A 19,852-nucleotide genomic window follows, 5' to 3' on the forward strand; every position below is an offset into this window, starting at 1 on the left:
AGTCCAGGATGGCCAATGCTACACAGAGAAGCCCTGTCTCGAAAAACAAACAAACAAACAAACAAACAGTTTGCAGATTTTGCTCTGGGTCTACCCTCGTCCCCTTTGCTCTTTGACCTTTCCATCTCCCTGTCAAAGCATCCTGCCCCCTCTCTTACCAATTCAAAGTGTTTCTTTGCTTTTCTTTCTTGTAGCAGCTTGTGTTTTTCCTTCATTGCCTTACTATGGATGGTAAATATATATTTGCAATTGTCTGGTCAGTGTCTCTTCTAGATTGTAAACTCCAAGAGGGCAGAGCTCATTCAGTCCTGGAATTTGCTTCCCCTAATCCCACCCACCCTGTTAAGAGCCCAGCACATAGCTGCTGCATCTTAGGTATTTGTATGTGTTTGTTTGTTTTAGGGGGGTTGGGTTAGTTTTGGCTTTTTTTTCAAGACAGGCTTTCTCTATATAGCCTTGGCTGTCCTGGACTTTCTTTGTAGGCCAGGCTACCCTTGAACTCACAGAGATCCACCTGTCTCTGCCTCTGGAATGCTAGGATTAAAGGCGTATGCCACCATGCCAGGTCACCATATTTGTGTTTTAACGAGATGACTGAGAACTCTGCCTTGCTTTGTATGAGTAACTTTAATTTCTAATTAAATCCAGACACAGGTTGTTAAGTATTTCAGCCCACTGATACATTCTTTACCTGATATCTGGTAGTTTTTATTCAGGACTCCTGTACTCCTGGCAGGATCTTTAACAATCACAGACCAAATAAAGAGGATTGTGACTTGGACGTTAGGCGAGTTCACGTTTCCGCCGCCAGGCCTGAACATGACAAGGTGGCTCATTAGCTCCTTTCAAGCCAGTCCAGTGGGTCCCTGGCCCATCCTTGACCCGCAGGCTCGGGGCAGCAGCTTGACCCTTCCGTACAGCATGGCGGCTCCCGAGGTCGAGGCACAGGAAATAGTCTTCCGTACAGCAGGGCCGCCCACAGGCTCGGAGCCGCGCCCCCTCCCGCCCAGCTCCCGGAAGTTTCCTTTTGAAAGCACGGCGGCAAGCTCTACCGAGGGCTGGGCGGTTGCTGCGGAGCATCTTTTGAAAGGGGACGAAGAGGACTGCGGGCCGGAGCAACCGGCGCCGGGGTTCGGCTTTGGGGGCCAGGGGCTGGGCTGCGGGGTGCGGGCGGGTCGGCGTGGCGGGCTCTGCCGCTGCTAATATCCACCTTGCTCTTCCAGGGACCAGCCAAGCCAGCTGGACGAGATGGCCAGTGCTAAGACAGTGTGCGACGCTCAACCCCACTTGCTGCCGAGGGGCGGCTTGCCCGCAGGTGGGTGTCCAGTGGCCGGCGCCAGTGGACTGTGCTAGCAGGAGAGTGTGCCTATTAAGGCAGCGTTTGGTTAGCTCTGACCTCCTGCCCCTCATCTCCCAACCAGGCTGAGTCTTGAGTCGCTGTTCCTACTCCTGACCCCGCCCCTTTTTGCCTTTAGCGATTAGATCCAAATTTTGGTGGCTGTTTAGGACTAACTATTTTGTGTGTGCTGTGGTGGTGGGGAACTGCTGTTTTTTAAAATTGTATGTGGAGGTGGTGGCCAGGAGTCTTGATCCTCTGGAGCTGGAGTTACAGGCAGTTGTGAGCCACCTTAAATGGGTGCTGGAAATCAAACTGCCGTCCTCTGGGACAGTAAGTCTCTTTTAACTGCTGTGCTGTCTCTCTAGCCCTAGAAATCACTTTTTATGCAATTACCTTTTTATTTCTAGGTTAGGGTTGGATGGTTGGCAGGTGTGAGTTGTCAGAGAAGGGAATCGTTTGAGTAGTTGGAGGGCAGGGGGCGGACACCAGGGTTCCTTGTTCGGGTTAACAGGTACATAGTGGCTCTCCTGAGCACACTGTTAATATCTGTGAGTGGAGTGAGCGAGAACGTCGCCTTAGCCAGTTACTGAGAATCTTGAACGAAGAAAGGCATGACTGAAAACGATTTGTAGTTGCTTTTCCCCTGCTGGTCTGTGTTGATTTCCTTGTGGTTGAAAGTCATCTGGTGGGGTCCATAGTGGAGATTTTAGCCCTTTCCAGATGATTCCATGCAGCTGGTTGAAGAGCAATAGCTGGTAAAATGAAATAAGTAAAATAAAATAGGCTTTTTGCCGGGCGTAAAAGGTTGCTCTTTGCCCTGGATTCCTAGGAATACCCTAGCATAGTCAGCTGAGGTGTTACTTCAGGCCAGGACTCACAGAAGTCTGCGGCCACCCCTCTCTGTCCTCTCCCCTTCCCCCTCTGTCACAGGGCCGTGGATAGCTGGCAGTGACCAGCCTTGCTAAGCAAACCCCAGCTTTTCCTCTCTCTTCTGCTTACACTCGCTGTCCCAGCTTCATGGTCACAGGTACTGCAACAATTCTAAAGTTTTTAGGTGGCCTCCACACAGAAAGGGAAAAAAAGAAAGCTTGGAAATGAAGCTGGGTGTGGTGCACACCTGTCATCCCAGCACTCTCGGGGGCAGAGGGAAGATGATGGACGCGTGTTGGAGGCCAGCCTGGTCTAAATAGCGAGTTGCAGGCCAGGGATATACAGCAAGGCCCTGGGGGGAGGGGCTGAATAAGCAAGTTTGACAAATTTTCTTCTCTTCCTTTACATCAGCCATCTAACTACCCTTAGTGTCTCTCTTTTAAGGAAACCAGCTTTGTTCAACTCTACTGACTTTTTTCCCTACAGTTCAGTCCTCAGGGTTCAGCAGATACAGAGATTGTTGGAGCTGATTGCAATGTACTATGACCTCTTTTGCATGGACTAGCTATATTAGTGTATTTACCGTACTACTACTTGAGATAAGACAAAAGATATTACCACCAAGTAACTTCTTTCTTCAACAAACACCCAGAAAGACCCCACTAACATTTGAGTGGTGTTACAGTTGTTGACACTAGACTCCTAGTACCCTATAAACTGTGCCTATAAACAAAATGTGTTAACCCGAGGAGTTACATTTACCCCAAATTATTGTGCAGCAAGTTGTTAGACTAAAACTTTTACTAAATTTAAATTGCCCTACAATACAACTCAGCACTATATACCTCATTCTTCAACTTAATTATTTAATTGTCATGGCTTCTGACCTCTATAGAGCCAGCTTACAGGAGCCATTTCACAGTGAAGGTAAGTAATCTAGAAAAGCTCTGAGCTGGAAAGAAATAGAAAAGCTTATGTAAATGCTAGACCATGTATAGGGTGGACCTGTTATCCAGCAGAGTGCCACATAGAAACCTCTTAAGTTTAACGAGGAATCAAGAAAGGAAAGGGGCTGTGGGAAAGCTAGAGCCTGGCATAGGGAAGAAGAGAGGAAATAGTTTACAAATACAGGGCAATGAAACACAGTGTGCCGCTGTGTCCCTCTTTTCCACTCGTGGCTGGTTCATGAGCTTTGGCCATGTGCCAGATACTTTACCGGGCACCAGGACATAAAGATGTCTCAGAGTTGGGAAGTAGGCACCACCTGAGACAAAGCAGCGAGATGTTGTCTGGGGAGAATGGATGTGGGGACCTTGGATCAGTTCCAGCTGGGGTTTCCCTACTGTCTTCATATTCACAGACCTGAGGCCTGTCAGTTTGAGGTATCACCAGGCACATGGAACTGCCCCTTGTGATGAGTTTTGAAGTTGTGTGCAGACCTGCAAGCCAAGCATTTGGAGGCAGAGTCAGGACTATCGCTCTTAAGAGAAGTTTTTGCATTAAAAAAAAAAAAGATTGATTTATTTATTATATATATAGTATTCTGCCCTCGTGTGTGCCTGCAGGCCAGAAGAGGGCATCAGATCTCATCATAGATAGTTGTGAACCACCATGTGGTTTCAGGGAATTGAACTCAGGACCTTTGGAGGAACAGACAGTGCTCTTAACCTCTGAGCCATCTCTCCAGCCCCAGTTTCTACACTTTTAAAGCCAATTAGTGTAGAGTCTTTTCTCTGGAAACAACCTCTATTCCTATACTGAGATCGGACTATGAAAATTAGGCTTCTGATAGCTTGGAGTGTGGCAGCTGCTGGGTCATGGTGCTTTTTTTTCATTCTGTGTTCCCTTTCAGATGCACAAACTCGAGTTACTTCTAAACTACCTGTTAAATCCAAAGAACTTGATGTGTATAGACACCTTCACCCAGGAGGTTCAGAGCCGGATGTTACGAAAGTCACCAAACCAAGACACGAGAGCGGGTAAGAGCAGGTCACAGGATCTGGTCAGAACTTCTTGCTAGAGCCAGCGGATGTAGCTGAGTACCGGAGTGCTTGCCTTGTATGTTCAAGGGCCTGGCTTGACTCTCCAGCAGAGACGGGGAGGGACAAGGAGAGAGATCAATCTTTCTTTTTTTTTTTTTTTTGGTTTTTCGAGACAGGGTTTCTCTGTCTAGCCTTGGCCATCCTGGACTCACCTTGTAGACCAGGCTGGCCTCGAACTCACAGCGATCCGCCTGCCTCTGCCTCCCGAGTGCTGGGATTAAAGGCGTGCGCCACGCCCGGCGAGATCAATCTTTCTAGAAACTTCTGGCCACCAAATTTTTTTAAATAGAGGCTGAAGAGATGACTCAGCAGTTCTGGCTCTCTCAAGGACTTTGCTTCCGTTCCTAGCACTAACATAGTAGCTCACATCCATCTCAAACCTAGTTTGAGGGGATCCAGTATCCTCTTCTGACCTCTCTTGGTACCAGGCACATGTTTGATGCGTGTGTGTGTGTGTGTGTGTGTGTGTGTGTGTGTGTGTGTGTATGCATATATATATACATACATACATACATATATATACACACACATATGGAAAACACACATTCACGTTAAAATAAAAATATATCTTAAAGTCCTCCTCCCCTCTACCAAAATAAAAAAAAATCTAAAAGGAAAAAAGCAAAACAAAACAGTATAGGAGCCTCTGCTCCATACTGACAAAGATGGGCCTCCTAAATGAGAACCCTGCAACTGCTGAACTGCTTGTGAGGACCTTCTGTTGATCTTTCTAGAGAAGACACAGTTGGGGCTCTGAGGAAGTCATTCCTTCCCCTGCCCCACTGGCTTTGAGTACGCCAGCAGCAGCACCTGGCCACGCAGTCATGGTCCTGAAAGTCAAGGCTGGCCACCAGCCATACTCCCAGGACTGAGCAGAGACCAGCCCCAGGATCCAGCCAGGGAGCCTCCTCTCCCAGGGGAATGTGCTTGACGTGAGAGAGCCGTGATTATCTGGAGCAAGCTCAGGCCTGTCAGGTCTTTGGGGGAGAGACCAGCATGCGTGGGCCCTGGGCGCTCAGCCTGTGCTATTTATGGGGATGTGCACCTTGGTTCTTTCCTCAAGACACTCAAATCTCTTAAGCCAGATGTGGTAGCATGCTCCTGTGATCCCAGAACTGGGGGAGGTTGAGGCAGGAGATTTGGGAGTTCAAACCCTGCCTCAGAACAGCAGTGAAGCCAAGCCCCCTGCTGCACCATGTCCGTGGCACCAAGCACTATGGTTCTCTGATTTGCTTTGTTCTGCTTCCCTAGGCTGGTGAAAGCTGCAGAGACCGCCAGCAGGAGCAACATCAAAAAGGGGTGAGCATGGGGTAGACTGTGAGGGTGGAGGCTAGCAAGTGTGGATATGGATGACGATCACTTCAGGCTTGTTTAAGTCTGGGTACCATGCCGTGTACCAGAGTGGAATTTAGGGGATAAGACACAGTGGGGCGTGCAAACCAGAGCCAGGGCAAGGATCAGTAGTGCCGTCCAAAGCTTCCTTTAAAAATTATTTTATACTTTTTTTTTTTTTTCCATCTGTATCTGTGTGTTCATGCAAGTGCAGGTGTCTGGAGCACATCAGATCCCCACTGAAGCTGGAATCACAGGTGGTTGTGAGCTGCCTCATGGGAGTGCTAGGACTACAGTTTGGGTCCTCTGGAAGAGCAGTGCATGCTCTAACCACTGAGCCATCTTAGCAGCCCCTCTGCCCGCCCCCAAAAAGCTTCTTGCTAGATGTCTTGGATTACACCTGTAATAGAAGTACTTAGGAGACTGAGCCTATATTCCAAGCCAACCAGAGTTGTAGGATGTGCTAGCTAGTTTTATAACACTACATGCTTGCTGTTTTAAAGAAAATGAAAATCCCAAATTGTTCCATTTTACCAATGAAGACTCAGAACCCAGATGCCGGGGTGAAAGCCTGCCAGCTGAGAGAGGCAGAGAAAGCACCCAGCTGACCTTCCTACTCAGCTCACGTCACAGAGGAAAAACCAAAAAACCCAAAGCCCAAAGCTTGCCAGCTCAGCCTAGGAGGAGAAAAGCCAAAAGCCCCAGAGCCAAAGAGCTCGAGAGCTGTTCTTCTGTCTTAAACACCTTTCAACTCAAAGCCCCTCCTCTCTATCTAATCCCTGTCAGCTGGTCTCTTGCTCCACCTCTTGACCTAGGGTTAACGTCATTAAATCCTGTGCACAGAGAGCTCTTGGATTGGTGTGTGCTAGGGCTGAGCCACACCTTAATCACCTATTTACAATAAACAAAGTTCTTGGATTAACAGTGTGTGTTAGGACTGAACCACAGCAAACAAAAGGCAGGTTTTTGGGGTTCACAGTGGAATCAAATATCCTGCAACAAAAGCTAGAGTTACTGGGGAGGGGGGCCCCTCAACTGAGAAATGCCTCTGTAAGATTGGACTGCAGGGCATTTTCTTAGTGATTGATGGGAGGGGCCATCCCTGGGCTGGTGGTCCTGGCTTCTATAAGAAGGCAGGCAGAGCAAGCCAGCGGGCAGCACCCTCCGTGTCCTCTTCATCAGCTCCTGCCTCCAGGGGCCTGCCGTGCTTGTGTTCTGTTGCAGGGTATATGATCCCTAAGATTGTGAACTGTAAATACCTGTCTTTGAGCCCATTGTGATCCCTGAGACTGCAAACTCTAAAACCCTGTCTTGCTTGGCGTGGTTTGAGCCCTAGCACACACCTTTAATCCAAGAGCACTCTGTACACAGGATTTTAATAAGTTAACCCTAGGTCAAGAGGCAGAGCAAGAATCCAGCTGACAGGGATTAAAGAAAAGGAGGGACTTTGAGTTGAGTATTTAAGACTGTGTAGCAGTAGAAGGGGCTCTTGAGCTCCTCAGCTTCTTGGCCTTTGGCTTTTTGGGCTTTGAGCTAGCAAAGCCTTTGGTCTTGGTTTTTCGTTGTTTTGTTTTGTTTTTGGCCTTTTCCTCCTGGCCTGTCAGCTGAGCAAATGAGCCTTTGGGGCCTTTTCCATCATAGTGTGAGCTGAGTGGGAAGGTCAGTGCTTTCTCTGCCTCTTTGAGCTAGCAGGTTTTTACCCCAGCATCTGGCTCTCGAGTCTTTATTGGTAAAATCGAAAGGTTGGGATTTTCATTCAAAACAACAGAGTTCCTATCCTAGCTTCCTTCAGTGATCTGGAAGCAAAAACAAAAAACCCAAAACTTTCCTCCCCAAGTTGCTTTGTTCATGGTGTTTTAGCACAGCAATAGAACCCCTAACTAAGATATAGGGGAAACCCTATTTAAAAAATAAATACCCTTCCCCACCAAAAAAAAAAAATTACAGGGCTGGGGAGATGGCTGAGTGGGTAAGAACACTTGCTATGTGCTCTTGAAGGCCTGGGTTAGAAGTCCAGCACCCTGGTAAAAAAGCTGGGCATGGCCACACCTGCCTCTAACTCCAGAACTAGGAGGGGCAAACAGGAAGATCCTTGGAACTTCCTGGCTGGTGGTCTAGGTGAGCTTCATATTCAGTAAGAGATCCTGTCTCAAGGGACTGATGTAGAGAGCAGTAGACCAAGATCCCCGAGGTCCTGCTCTGGCCTCTGCATGAGCGTGCACACAGACACATCGTGTTCACATTCGCACATGTTTCTGAAAACTCAGGGCCTTCAAAGTGAAGGTTTACTATTAAGGATCGCAGCTGTTGAGGGCATGTCCACCACGTGCCAGCAGGTGGACTAAGCATTGTTCTTGGAGTCTCTCTTTTATTTGTAGTAATATTATGAAGTGGAGGTACTGCTTAATTTTAGAAATGATGTGTATGCAGATAGAGCACACATCTATATTAAATAAATAAATGATAATAAATAAATATGTTTTAAGTCGGGCATGGTGGCACATGCCTTTAATCCCACCACTTGGGAGGCAGAGGCAGGTGGATCTTTGTGAGTTTGAGGCCAGCCTGGTCTACTAGTGAGTCCAGGACAGCCAAGGCTACACAGAGAAACCCTGTCTTAAAAAAAAAAAAAAAAAAAGAAATGAGGACACAGAGCCTCAGGTTACAGACCACACCACCAGGAAGCCAGGATTGGAACCATCTGAATAACTCCATAGCCTGTGCTCTCACACCCTCCACCTCTTCCTCTCACTGCAACTTTAACTTTAGCTCCAAGCTGCTGCCTAAGCAAAAGCCAGAGGAGGAACTAAAAGACCAAAACCAGGTCCTGGAGGCCATCAACAAGCAGTTACACCAGAAGCTGGCGGAGACTCAGGTAAGGAGCCCACCCATCGTGACTCAGCAGCTGCCTCCCCCCCCCCCCCCCCCCCCAGTGATGTGGGTGGCCTCCGGCTGGGTGGGAGGGAGCAAGCCAACCTGCTGCAGACCGAGCAGAAGCCAGCTCCTGCTGGGGCTCGCCTAGAGTGTGTGCGCGCGCTTCCGTGCACAAAAGACCTACGCCCTGCAGGGCGCCTCCTGATCTTTCATGTGCCCCTCCCTAGGGAGAACTGAAGGACCTAACGCAGAAAGTGGAACTACTGGAGAAGTTTCAGGATAACTGCTTAGCGATTTTGGAGAGCAATGGCCTCAACCCAGGTAAGAGACAGCACCTAGCAGCCTTCTAGAACTGCCTTCTAGAAGGTACAGGTCCCCTTACTGGGGCTACGTTGGCAGCATGGGGTCTTTGCCCTATGGGTGCAGGAGCTGCTCAGCCAAGCCTGAAGACTTTTTTCAGTGCTTCTTAATGTTCTTAGGAAATATCCGTTTCTGCCTACCTGACAGAACATGAGAAAAATGCAGCGCTGAGGGCAGCTGTGAGAGACATGCTCAGGGGAGCACTTCCAGGAGTAGGCATTGGAGAGGCTTCCCTCAGGAATATGGCTGCACTTGTCCACGGAGGCTCACTTTGTTGTATCCGTCCATTTTAGGCAGCGAGACCCTGGCCTCACAGCAGAAACCCACCACAGATCACGAGGACTCCACGGTGAGAGCAAGAGTGTGGCTGGGCAGGCCCTCAGCCAGGGCCCAGTGTTAAACCCACCAAGCAAGAGGAAAGATCATCACCCAAGTTCTTGGGTCAAATTATGCAAGCTTTATTTTCTGTCAGGCAGGGCTATGTCACTAAAGCAGGCTTTGAGAAAACAGCATTGAGCCCAAGAGACAAGGAGCTTATATAGTTCCCAAAACTTGCAAGAGGGGCGGGTTTTCAAGGATTGGGGCTTCCAATTTTGGTTACGTAGGAATTTGGTTGGACATTTTAAAAAAAATCAAGTGGAATCTGGGCACAGTGACGCACACCTGTAATCTCAGCACTCGGGGAAGCAGAGGCAGGTGGAGCTCAGTGAGTTCAAGGCCAGCCTGGTCTACAAAGTCAGTCCAGGACAGCCAAGGCTACACAGATGAACCTTGTCTTGAAAAACCAAGAAAAAAGAAAAAAAAAAAAAAAATAGAGTGGAGAAGGACCTGTGAGACGACGGGTGACCGGGTAAAGGTGCTGGCCACCAAGCCTGATGACCTGTGCTCAGTCCCTGAACTGGCTCCCACGGTTTGTCCTCTGACCTCCACAGGGTGTTAGGAATTTCCCCCTTCCTCACAAGAAAATAAATAAGTGCTTTATAAAAACTAGATAACTGTTGAGCTAGCTCAGCAGGTAAAAGTACTTGCTACAAGCCTCACCACCAAGTTCCATTCCAGAACGTATGATAGAAGGAAAAAACCAGTTCCTCCCAAGTTGCCATCTGGCCTCCAGACACATATCGTAGTACTTACACATTTATGTTCACATACATGTTAAATGCTGGTCAGATGTCTTAGGATGGCCTTGCTACCCAAGCATCGCCACCAGGGTTTGATCCGTGGAAGGGAAGGTAGATGAAGCCAGTGCACAGAGCTGTCCCATGACCTCTACGTACGTCATGGCATGCACACATCATAACAACAATAATTTGGGCGGGGGGGGGGGTCTTTGTAAAATGTTTTTGTGACAGGGTTTTTGTGACAGGTGTAGCCATGGCTGCCCTGGAACTAGTTCTGTAGACCAGGCTGGCCTCAAACTCACAAAGATCCACCTGCCTCTGCCTCCCGAGTGCTGGGATTAAAGGCGTGTGGCAGCACATCCTGCTTAAATTTGATATCTTAGGGAAGGGGCCTGTAGTAAGAAAGCCTGCTTCTTGGGCTTGGACTGTTGTGGTTGCCTAGATAAACGATGAGGTATTGAATAGGCAGCTTTATCACACTAGATAAGGGAGGCTGTGGTGTAGAGAACAATTCCTAAGAGCAGTAAGTACCCATCAGAATCTGGGTCTTCAGTGGCTGGGTTCCTCAGAGGGGACCAGTGCAGATCTGGCATGTCCAGTCAGTGCTCAGTACAAGTCATGAATAGAAAACTCGATAGCCACCATCTGAGTCCTCCCCTCCTCCCCTCCCTCCCTCCCTCCCTCCCTCCCTTTTTCTCTCTTTTTCTGTGTGTCTGTGTGTCTATCTGTCTCTCTCCTCTATTACATTTGTTTTTCTCTTCTACATATTTTTCATCCCCTCACTTTTGAAGTAGGGTCTCACTGCGTAGTCTCCACCCTCCTGGATCTCACCCTGTTGACTAGGCTGGCCTTGAACTCACAGATCTCCATCTCCCTCCCTGCCTCCCAAGTGTTGGGATTAATGCTCGTGCCACCACAGCCCGCTCAACTCTTTCTATATTCTTTCCTTGTTAGCTGCTGCTAGAAACTCTGCAAGATGAACTGAAGGTTTTCATTGAAACTGCCAAGAAGCAGATGGAAGAGCTGCAGGTAAGGGCTGATGCACCTTAGGATGACGCTGCCAGCTTGCCGCAGTTGTAGATTTGGGGGAATAGTCCTTCCTATTTTTCTTTTTAAGAGTTTATTTTGCCTAAGTGTATGCATATACAGCACATGAGAAGCAGTGTCCATAGAGGTCAGAAGAGGGCACTGGATCCCCTGGAGCTGAGGTCCAGGCAGTTGTGGGCTGCCATGTTGGGTCCTGGGAACTGGAGAAGAGCCACCTTAACTGCTGAGCCATCCTCTGTTTCATCCTTCCTTTTCTCTCTCTCTCCTCCCCTCCCCCTCAATAGAGTCAGTACCCCAGGCTGGGCGGGCCTTCTACCTCAGCCTCATCCGGGATGGGATTATAGGCATGAGCCACCATGCCTGACTCTTTTTATTTATATTTTTCAACATTTATTTCTACTCATGTGTATGTGTCTGTGTGAATGTAGGTCACATGTGTGCAGGTACCCACGGGAGACATGAGAAGGCTTCAGGTGCCCTAGAGCGGGAGCTACAGACAACTGTGAGCTGCCTGAGAATGGGTGCTAAAAACTGAACTCTAGCTGTCTGAAAGAGCAGGGGGTACTCAATGCAGAGGCATCTCCAGTTCCCACGCCTTGGTCTTGCATATCCCCAGCCCCCCGCGCGCGCTTGCGCGCGCGCGCGCGTGTGTGTGTGTGTGTGTGTGTGTGTGTGTGTGTGTGTGTGTGTGTGTGTGTGCACGCATGCGTGTGTGTGCATGTGTGTATGTGGGTGCATACATGCCACAGTGCATGGGACTTCCTTAGGCTTGGTGGCAGGCACCTTTACCCTCTGAGCTATTTCTCCGCACCTGGCACCTGGCTCCTGTTTGTTTGTTTGTTTGTTTGTTTGTTTGTTTGGACTGCCTATACCTTGTAACAACTTCAGCTCTGAGAAGGCAACCCCCCCCCTCAGTCAGTTCTATCTCCTGAGGCCAGAGCATCCAGAGAGGTGCCATAGAGTGGCCCCCAACCCTTTATGGCTTTGCTCCCTGGGGAGGAGGCAAAGGCTAAGGGGAAGGGGCTTGGCTCCTGCAGTCCTAAGGTGAAATAGATATAGGAGGAGGACATCAAATGGCCGTGGCTCCCTGCTGGGGTGGGGCTGGCTCAGGGGTCAGCAGCTGAGACAGATAAAATCCCTAGGGATGTCCTAAACAACACACTCCCAGATCAGACCCAGGTCAACTCCTTCCTTCCCCTCTGGGGGGGCCCAAAACACAGACTCTGCCTTCCAGCCTGGGCTCCGCGCGGACAGCCTGTCATGGCTCACACTGTTGATACCTGGATTAGTGGAACCATGACTGACCACCAGCCAGACACACTTAGGTGGGCAGAAAGGAGCAAATGCAAGGGCCTGCCAAGGGATGAGGCCAGGGTGGCAGGAGCGCTGATAGGGCTGGGGCTAGGCAGTCCAGTTCCACACGGACCGCACCACAGAGGCAGCGTAGCGCTGGGCCCAGCATATGTGTTTGTTCTTAATGAACTGTCTTAAAATTTAGATTTATAGAAAAGTTGCATGGATAATAGAGAAAATCCAGTTCCCCTAAGGATAACACCTCACCTGTCCTCACAGGGGTGTCATTGTTAACTAAGCCCCAGCCTTTGTACTAAGCCAGGTTCTGTTTTAGATGCTTTTCCTCCACTATTTAATCATTCTGTGTTCCTGAGGACAAAGCTATTGCAAAGCCCAGGGTGGGGAGTAAGTCTGAGCACACTGTCAGCTGCTCAGAGCTGAGGCCACGTGAAATCCATGCTACAAAGTGTTTCTCAAGAGACCTGAGCAAAATATCCAGATTGTAGGGCTTGAGGGATGCTCAGGGCTTGAGGGATGCTTGCTGCTCTCCCAGAGTCTCAAGTGCTGCTTCCTGCAGCTCATAACTCCCGGAGCTCCGGCTGGAGGCATGCTGTGCGCCCCCCCCCCTTTTTTTCTCCTTTCCACAGGCATCCAAGGATGCATGCGCATGCACATAAATTAAAAAAAAAAAAACTTAGAAGCCCGGCATAGTGCACACGCCTCTTGGAGGATCTCTAAGTCTGAAGCCTGGTCTACACCAGTCTGGACCACTTCTGCTTGCCAGAGACACCGTGGTGCAGGAGACTCATTACTCCCGTTTAAATTCAGGAGTGGGAAAATTCCCGGAGCCAGCAGAGATAAATTTCAAGGCAGGAAATGGTGCTGTGTTCAGTATTAGGGGTGGTCTCCCTCTGTGCCGCCCAAGTGTAATGTTCCGGTCCGAGTGTTGTGTTGTCTTGTGAGTTTTGTGATGGGTTTTCTTTTGGAATACCGTCTCTTTCAGGCCTTGAAGGTGAAGTTGAAGTTGACAGAAGAAGAAAGGAGCCAGTTCCTGGAACAACAAAACTTATGTAAGGACCAAGCCAGTGACTTCACAGTAGTCCTGGAGGAAATGGAGCAACTTTTAGAAATGTAATGCAAGCAAACGGCCAGAAGGCTTCCTTCGTCCTGGGGAAAGCTCTCCCAGGAAGCCACTTAGGATATATTCCGCGTTGCCATCCCTTATGTAAAAAGACCTTCTGCCTCAGTTAATCCAGCAGGGGCAAGGGATGCTGGGGTTCCTCCTTTAAGCAGATTGGCCCACCTTCAGATTGCCCAGCTCTCCTGCAAGAGGACCTGGGAGTTTGACTTCACTTCCTGCGCGACAGAGAGAGCAGCGGCCCTTAGAACCGGGATGCGAACCTGCCGCCATGGAGACAGAGGCTCTCCCTGGGAAACACAGGAGGAAAGCTTTCCTCACAACTGCGCGTGCAGTGTGGGGAGATGATGTCGCTGAGAGCCATGCTGTCCTCATTTTTTTGTCCATCTGGTTGAGCTAAATGTACGAACTTGACGTTTTTGGCTTATTAAATGGAGTGGAAGTCTACAAAGTATCACCTACCTGAAACAACACCTGGAGCTTTTGAAATAAATATGTCTGTGAATATTAATATTCTAAGACTGGGGAAATGAAAATAGCCTTTGTAACCCAGTGTGGCTCATGTCTATAATCATAGGACTTGGGAGGCTGAGGCAGGAGGATTTCCTTGAGTAAGAGGCTAGCCCAGGCTGCAGAGATCCTGTCTCAAAAATACAAGGAAAAGCGGGAGGGGGAAGGATTAAATAGCATTTAGTGTGACAGATGAGTTGAGCACACTGGCGTAAGTTCAGTGCATTCTGAATTCCCCAGTGTATGTTTTTCTCCATTACATGCTTGTGGCAAGGCCCCTTGCCTACCGGGATTCCTGGTTCCTCCACATTTGTAGCAGTGTATGCTATGCCGTACTCTATGTTGACTGTGTTTGTGGCCAATTGCTGCCTGTGTTCTGTCTCTATGTCTGCAATGATCACAGCCAACCCAGAGCTTCGGGCAATAGATACTACAGTCTATGGCCTGGCACCCGTGCCAGCCTCCCTCTTAGGGTCACCAGAGGTGCAGCCATGTTTTCCTTCTCAACTGAAATACGCCAGCCTTTGCTTTGGCTATCTCTCATTGTTTTGAGCCTTCTGTTTCCTTCAAACTTGCCCAATACTTCTTTCAAAATCACTAAAGCTGCCCAGAGTCCTGCATCCCCAATGAAGCCAGGTGCTTATGTTTTTTCTTTCTTTTTCAAAGCTATAAAATGGTTTAACTTGGGCTGGAGATGTGGCTCAGCAACCACATGGTGGTTCAAAACCATCTGTAATGAGATCTGATGCCCTCTTCTGGTGGGCAGGCACACATACAGGCAGAACATTGTAATAAATCGTTTTTTTAAAAAATTGGCTTAACTTAAAGGTACAGTGGGTACAGCTGCACACACCATGTGCAGGATGGGACTCCAGGAGGGATGGCTGTGGAGCAGTGCATTCTGGGTTCCTTTGTGACACACATCTACTCCTTTGATGAGCCATCTTCCCAAGACTAGTGAAGTCCTGAATGGCAAGCAGAATTCAGACGAGGGAGTTGACAGTCTTGCAGTCTCATGAGAGTCCACTCTGCTTCTGCGCATGCATGCAGGTGATCGAAGGACACCCAATAGCAATGGGGTCCACTGTGGGAGCAGGTGACCCACACCATCACTTTGAGCTGTCTTGATATCATATTCCATTCCTGGATGTGTCAAACCACATACTGAGCAATGAGTTCTGGGTTGCAAAAGATTTTTTTTTTTAACCTGCTTTCCATGCCTTTGTCCACCAGCTGAACAAAAGCATGTACGCATGTGCGTGTACATACACGCACACATACCACCCATGCTGATCTTAAAGAGCTAATGTTACAGGATGTTTGATTATTGTACATGGAAAACCTAAATTGTTAGCAAAATAGAAAAGCCTAAGTAGTTACTGCATTTGTCAGATGCAGTTAGGTGTACCTCCAAAGCTAAGAATGCTAAAGAACCGAAAGTCGCTGCCTATTTTAAGGCAAGTTGCTTGGGAGAGAGAAGTCTTGTGGTCTTTGCTCTGTGATAGAGACAAAGTCAGCTGGGTGGCCTTGAGCTGCCACACCATAAAGATGGTTTGGCTCAGAGTCCCATGCATCACACTCCATACCGCCCCCAAACACACACACACACACACACACACACACACACACACACACTGTTCAGCTTGCCAAGGGGAGGAGCTAGAGACTTCTTTGATAGCGATTGGACCTTTGATAGACCTATGCCTCTCATCCACCCACCCCCATCCCACTTGGAGTTCAAAACCAGTGTGGGTCAAATGAGACCCATAAGAGAGAGGAGGGAGAGAGGGAGAGAAGGGTGGGGGAGTTGGGGGGGGGGCGCAGAGAGCAGGCACAGAGAGCGCTGAGGCAGCATAGAAAGACAAGGGGCCTTTTGAGATTTGGGAAGAGGAAAGAAGCTCTTTATCTTGGTGACAAGAGGAAGTAAGGTCCTAGGTCAGCAGTTCTCAACCTTCCTAACCCTGTGACCCTTTACTACAGGCTCTCATGTTGTGGTGACTCACAACCATAGAATTATTTTTGTTGCTACTTCACAACTGTAATTTTACTACTGTTATAAGTCCTAATTTTTAATGATTAAAGAATAAGATGCCAGGCAACAGATATTAGATGAAGTTTATTAAATGAGCATAGGGAGAGAAGGAAAGGGGGGATGGGTACCTCAGAGAGAGAGAGAGAGGAAGAGAGGAGGGAGAGCTAAGAGAGGGAGGGTGTAGGAGAGATGAACATGTTTTTGTGTTGATCCCAAGTGTGGCATGGGGAACAGACTAGTGAGAGAGCGGGATGTTAGAAGTCGAACCACTTCATCGGGGAGCTTGGATGTTTCCAGCTGAAAACATCCTAGTAGAGACTCTGAGAGGATTTAAGACAGGACCTGGGATTGTATTGGCTGTTTATCAACACTTCAGGAGACCACTCCTAGAGAGAACTGCTCCAGGGAAGCCTTCAAGGCTTTGTACACTGGCTGAGGCTTCAACTTCCAGTTGCTCCAGGTTCCAGCAGCAACTTTTGTGGGATTGCTGGTTTGCTGAGATCCTGCTGACTACGCCAGGAGAATCGTTCCTCGGAACTGATATCCTTAAGGCTTCATTATTGTGTTCTTTAATCTCCTTTTCCTATTGTTTGGGTTAGCCGGGTTGTAAGGGAGGTACGCTCTGTTAGTGAGTTTATAATAAAGTATAATTGTTAAGAAAATTGAGCCAACAGAGGTAGAGGGGGTGAGAGGTGTGTGTGTGTGTGTGTGTGAGAGAGAGAGAGAGAGAGGAGAGAGAGAGAGAGAGAGAGAGAGAGAGAGAGAGAGAGAGAGAGAGAGAGAGAGAGAGAGAGAGAGAGAGCGCTCCAGGAGGAGGGTTTGGCCTTGGGTACGGCCATGCCCAGTGGGAGGTAGGCAATGACATCACAGGTAGGTAGAATCCTAACAATAATGTATCTGTTTTCTGATGGCCCTAGGCAACCCTACACCCAAGTGGGTCGTGACCCACAGGTTGAGAATCGTTCTCCAAGAGTTTCATGGAGGCTTTCTCACCTGGGGAGGGGGAATTTTAACTCTGACTTAGGGTGTCAGAAGCCCACAGTCACAAAGAACTTCGATTTGAACCACAGGGTCCATGATCTTGTCTTGTGGATTGGAAGAATGAAATTCACGACCCACAGAGGGTGAGTTTTATTGTAGGGAATGAAGAGAAAGAATGGGCGACAGGGGCGGAGCCGGCGAGTCCCAGGACACCACTGCGCAGCTGCTAAACCACATGCGTGTTTTAGGGCTCTGGCAGAGACTAGGGTCGGGCTTGGGGAACCGGTTGGTCCAGTTGAACCACCCACGAGGTGTCCATGTGCCCTCTCTCAGTTTTAATCGCATCCTCATCCTCACGTGAGCTGCCAGGCAGTGCTGCTCACTGAGCAGAGCTAACAAGGTACCAAAAACCTGACTGCTTTCCTGGAATTTCCGGCCTGCAGCAAGAACAAAACTACTGACTGGACTGAGGACATTTCAGGAGCTGCCGCTCCTGGAGTCCCTTGCTCTAGAACAGTTTCTGTCTCCTGTTCCCCCTAAGAAGACATAACTAGTAACTGCTCTTGAGGAATCTGGACTCAGACTGACCTGGCTGCTTTGAGCTTGAGTGGGGCCCTCTGGAAGACAATATAAGGGACATCAAGCAACGTTTGAGTGAGTCCATTGAGTTCAGTGGTTCCAACAGCCAAGTGAGGATAGAAAAGGGCATCTGATTGGTGCCTGGGTCGAGACACAGGGAACAAGGAGCAAAGATCAGAGAGGAACCAGGACTTTTGTGCGCCTCTCCAGTTTTTTTCTTCCCTGGACTTCAGGGTGGATTCAAAATGAGGAACCAAGGATTCGCTTTCAGGCTCTTTGACAACTGTTGGAATGGTTAAAGTTACAGTGTGAAGTTCCTGGAGGGTTCAATGAAAGAAAAAAAAGGGGGGGGGGGATTTGAGTCCAACCTGATCTTCTGGTTTAAATGACAGTGGTCTTGTCTCAGCTGTTGGTCTTACTGCAATGTTGAAGTTGACCCAAGATGGCAGTGTCCTGTATCGGGGTAGCATTTTTCTTGTTTTCAAAAAGAAAATCATGGGCTGGAGAGAGGGCACAATGGTAAAGAGCGCGGTCTGATCTTCCAGAGGTCCTGAGTTCAATTCCCAGCAAGCACATGGTGGCTCACAACCATCTATAATGAGATCTGGTGCCCTCTTCTGGCATGCAGGCATACATGCAGGCAGAGCACTGTATGCATAATAAGTAAATCTCTTTTTAAAAATATGGAATGGATTACAAAGTTCCCTGTCTATCAGGCAGTCACAGGAGGTTCATTTAATTAGAAAAAATATATAGATCCTTAGCTCTGACATAGAAAAGAATTTTAGAGCCTGTAGTAGATGTTTTTGTTTTGATCCCAAGTATGGCATGGGAAACAGACTTGTGAGAGAACAGGTGATGTTTATCCACTTAGAAGTTGAACCACTTCCTGGCGGGGGACTTGGTTTTTGCCAGATGAAAAACATCCTAGTAGAGACTCTGAGAGGAAATATGTATATATATACAACAGGAGGCTGGAGCTTTTTGAGTCTTGGTGTTGTTTGGTTGTTCATCTCTGCACTTGGAGACGCTCTAGGCTTTGGCTTGCTGTTCCAGCTTCCAGGTTCCAGCAGCAACTTTGGTGAAATCGCTGGTCTGCTGAAATCCTGCCGACTATGCAAGGGAAATTGCTCCCAGGAACTGAATTCAACAAGGTCTACTTCTCCTGTTCCCATAAATCTCCTTTCTCTCCTATCTAGGGTAGATGGGTTGGAAAGAAAAAGAAAGTTCCTAAAAGCTGAAAGAAGAAGAAGGAGAAGGGAGACCTCAGAGTGTCGTATAGAGACCACTGTGTGTGTGCACTGTGTCGAATCCCCTGGAGCTGGGGTTACAACTGGTCGCGAGCCGCCTGACATGGGTGCTGGGGCTTGAGCTCTGCTCCTCTGTAAGAACAGCAGGTGAGAGCTCACTCACTGCAAGCGTGAAGCAGAGGGCATGAACTTTGAAGCCCACCCTTAGTGACATACTTCCTCCAGCAAGCACAGATGTCCTAACCCTCCCCCAAACAGTGACACCAAGTGGAGACTAAGTATTCAAATTCGCAAGCCCATGAGGAACATTCTCATTCAAATTGCCACCAGCGTCTGAGCCAGGCAGAGGCTCGCAGTACAGTGGTCCTGTTTCTATGGGCTGTCTGATAGGAGTCAAGCACCACGTGTCCTGCAAGTTTTTATTAATTTAGTTTTCTTTTCATTGTTTGTGAGACAGAGTCTCAGTATAGCCCCTGGAACTCACTCTGTAGACCAGGCTGGCCTTGAACTCACATAGATCCACCTGCCTCTGCCAAGTGCTGGGATCAAAGGTGTGTGCCACCATGCCCAGCCTCCTGCAAGTTTTTTGCTTTTTGGGAGGGGGCAGGTTGGTTTTGGTTTGGTTGGTTTGGTTTGGTTTTCCAAGACAGGGTTTCTCTGTGTAACCCAGACTAGCCTCGAACTCACAATGATCTGCTTGCCTCTTCCTCCCTTGTGCTGGGATTATAGGTATGCACCACCATGCCCAGATCTGCCTGCAAGTTTTTTGGTTTGTTTTTGTTTGTTTGTTTTTTGTTTTTGTTTTAAGATTTATTTTTTAATTAAGTATACAGTGTTTTTGCCTTCAGGCCATAAGAGGGCACCAGATCTCATTATTGATGGTTGTGAGCCACCATGTGGTTGCTGGGAATTGAACTTGGGACCTTTGGAAGAGCAGCCAGTGCTCTTAACCTTTGAGCCATCTCTCCATTCTCTATTCAGTTCCTCCCATCAGTAAGCCTATATCAGAGACAACCACCCAAAGGCTTGGCCTCTAAATCTCACCTACAGTAACTTGCACCTGTTGCTGCCACAGAGGGGTAAG

At 48.5% G+C, this 19,852-nt stretch overlaps 1 protein-coding gene and 1 non-coding gene across 2 annotated transcripts; one reads left to right on the forward strand and one right to left on the reverse strand.

The window, feature by feature from the left end:
* Positions 1 to 921: 921 nt before the first annotated feature.
* Knstrn (kinetochore localized astrin (SPAG5) binding protein) lies at positions 922 to 13,501 on the forward strand. The gene is made up of 9 exons (XM_051145031.1): positions 922 to 1,130; positions 1,224 to 1,315; positions 4,062 to 4,188; positions 5,503 to 5,550; positions 8,353 to 8,458; positions 8,685 to 8,778; positions 9,111 to 9,166; positions 10,893 to 10,967; positions 13,282 to 13,501. The coding sequence occupies exons 1-9, from the start codon at positions 922 to 924 to the stop codon at positions 13,411 to 13,413; spliced, it is 939 nt and encodes a 312-aa protein (XP_051000988.1). The 3' UTR covers positions 13,414 to 13,501.
* A 1,556-nt stretch (positions 13,502 to 15,057) lies between these two features.
* Positions 15,058 to 15,184, reverse strand: LOC127188723 (small nucleolar RNA SNORA40). Its single transcript, XR_007830571.1, has one exon. It is a non-coding gene; the product is annotated as a small nucleolar RNA SNORA40 (small nucleolar RNA).
* Positions 15,185 to 19,852: the final 4,668 nt, after the last annotated feature.

The sequence above is a fragment of the Acomys russatus genome, chromosome 4, assembly GCF_903995435.1.
Source record: "Acomys russatus chromosome 4, mAcoRus1.1, whole genome shotgun sequence".
Classification (NCBI taxonomy): domain Eukaryota; kingdom Metazoa; phylum Chordata; class Mammalia; order Rodentia; family Muridae; genus Acomys; species Acomys russatus.

Excerpts from the sequence above, each read along its gene's own strand:
- Knstrn (XM_051145031.1), top strand. The coding sequence starts at position 922 with ATGGCGGCTCCCGAGGTCGAGGCACAGGAAATAGTCTTCCGTACAGCA. Across the intron at positions 1,316-4,061 it reads GAGGGGCGGCTTGCCCGCAG|ATGCACAAACTCGAGTTACT; the intron begins GTGGGTGTCCAG and ends GTTCCCTTTCAG. Across the intron at positions 10,968-13,281 it reads AGCAGATGGAAGAGCTGCAG|GCCTTGAAGGTGAAGTTGAA; the intron begins GTAAGGGCTGAT and ends CGTCTCTTTCAG.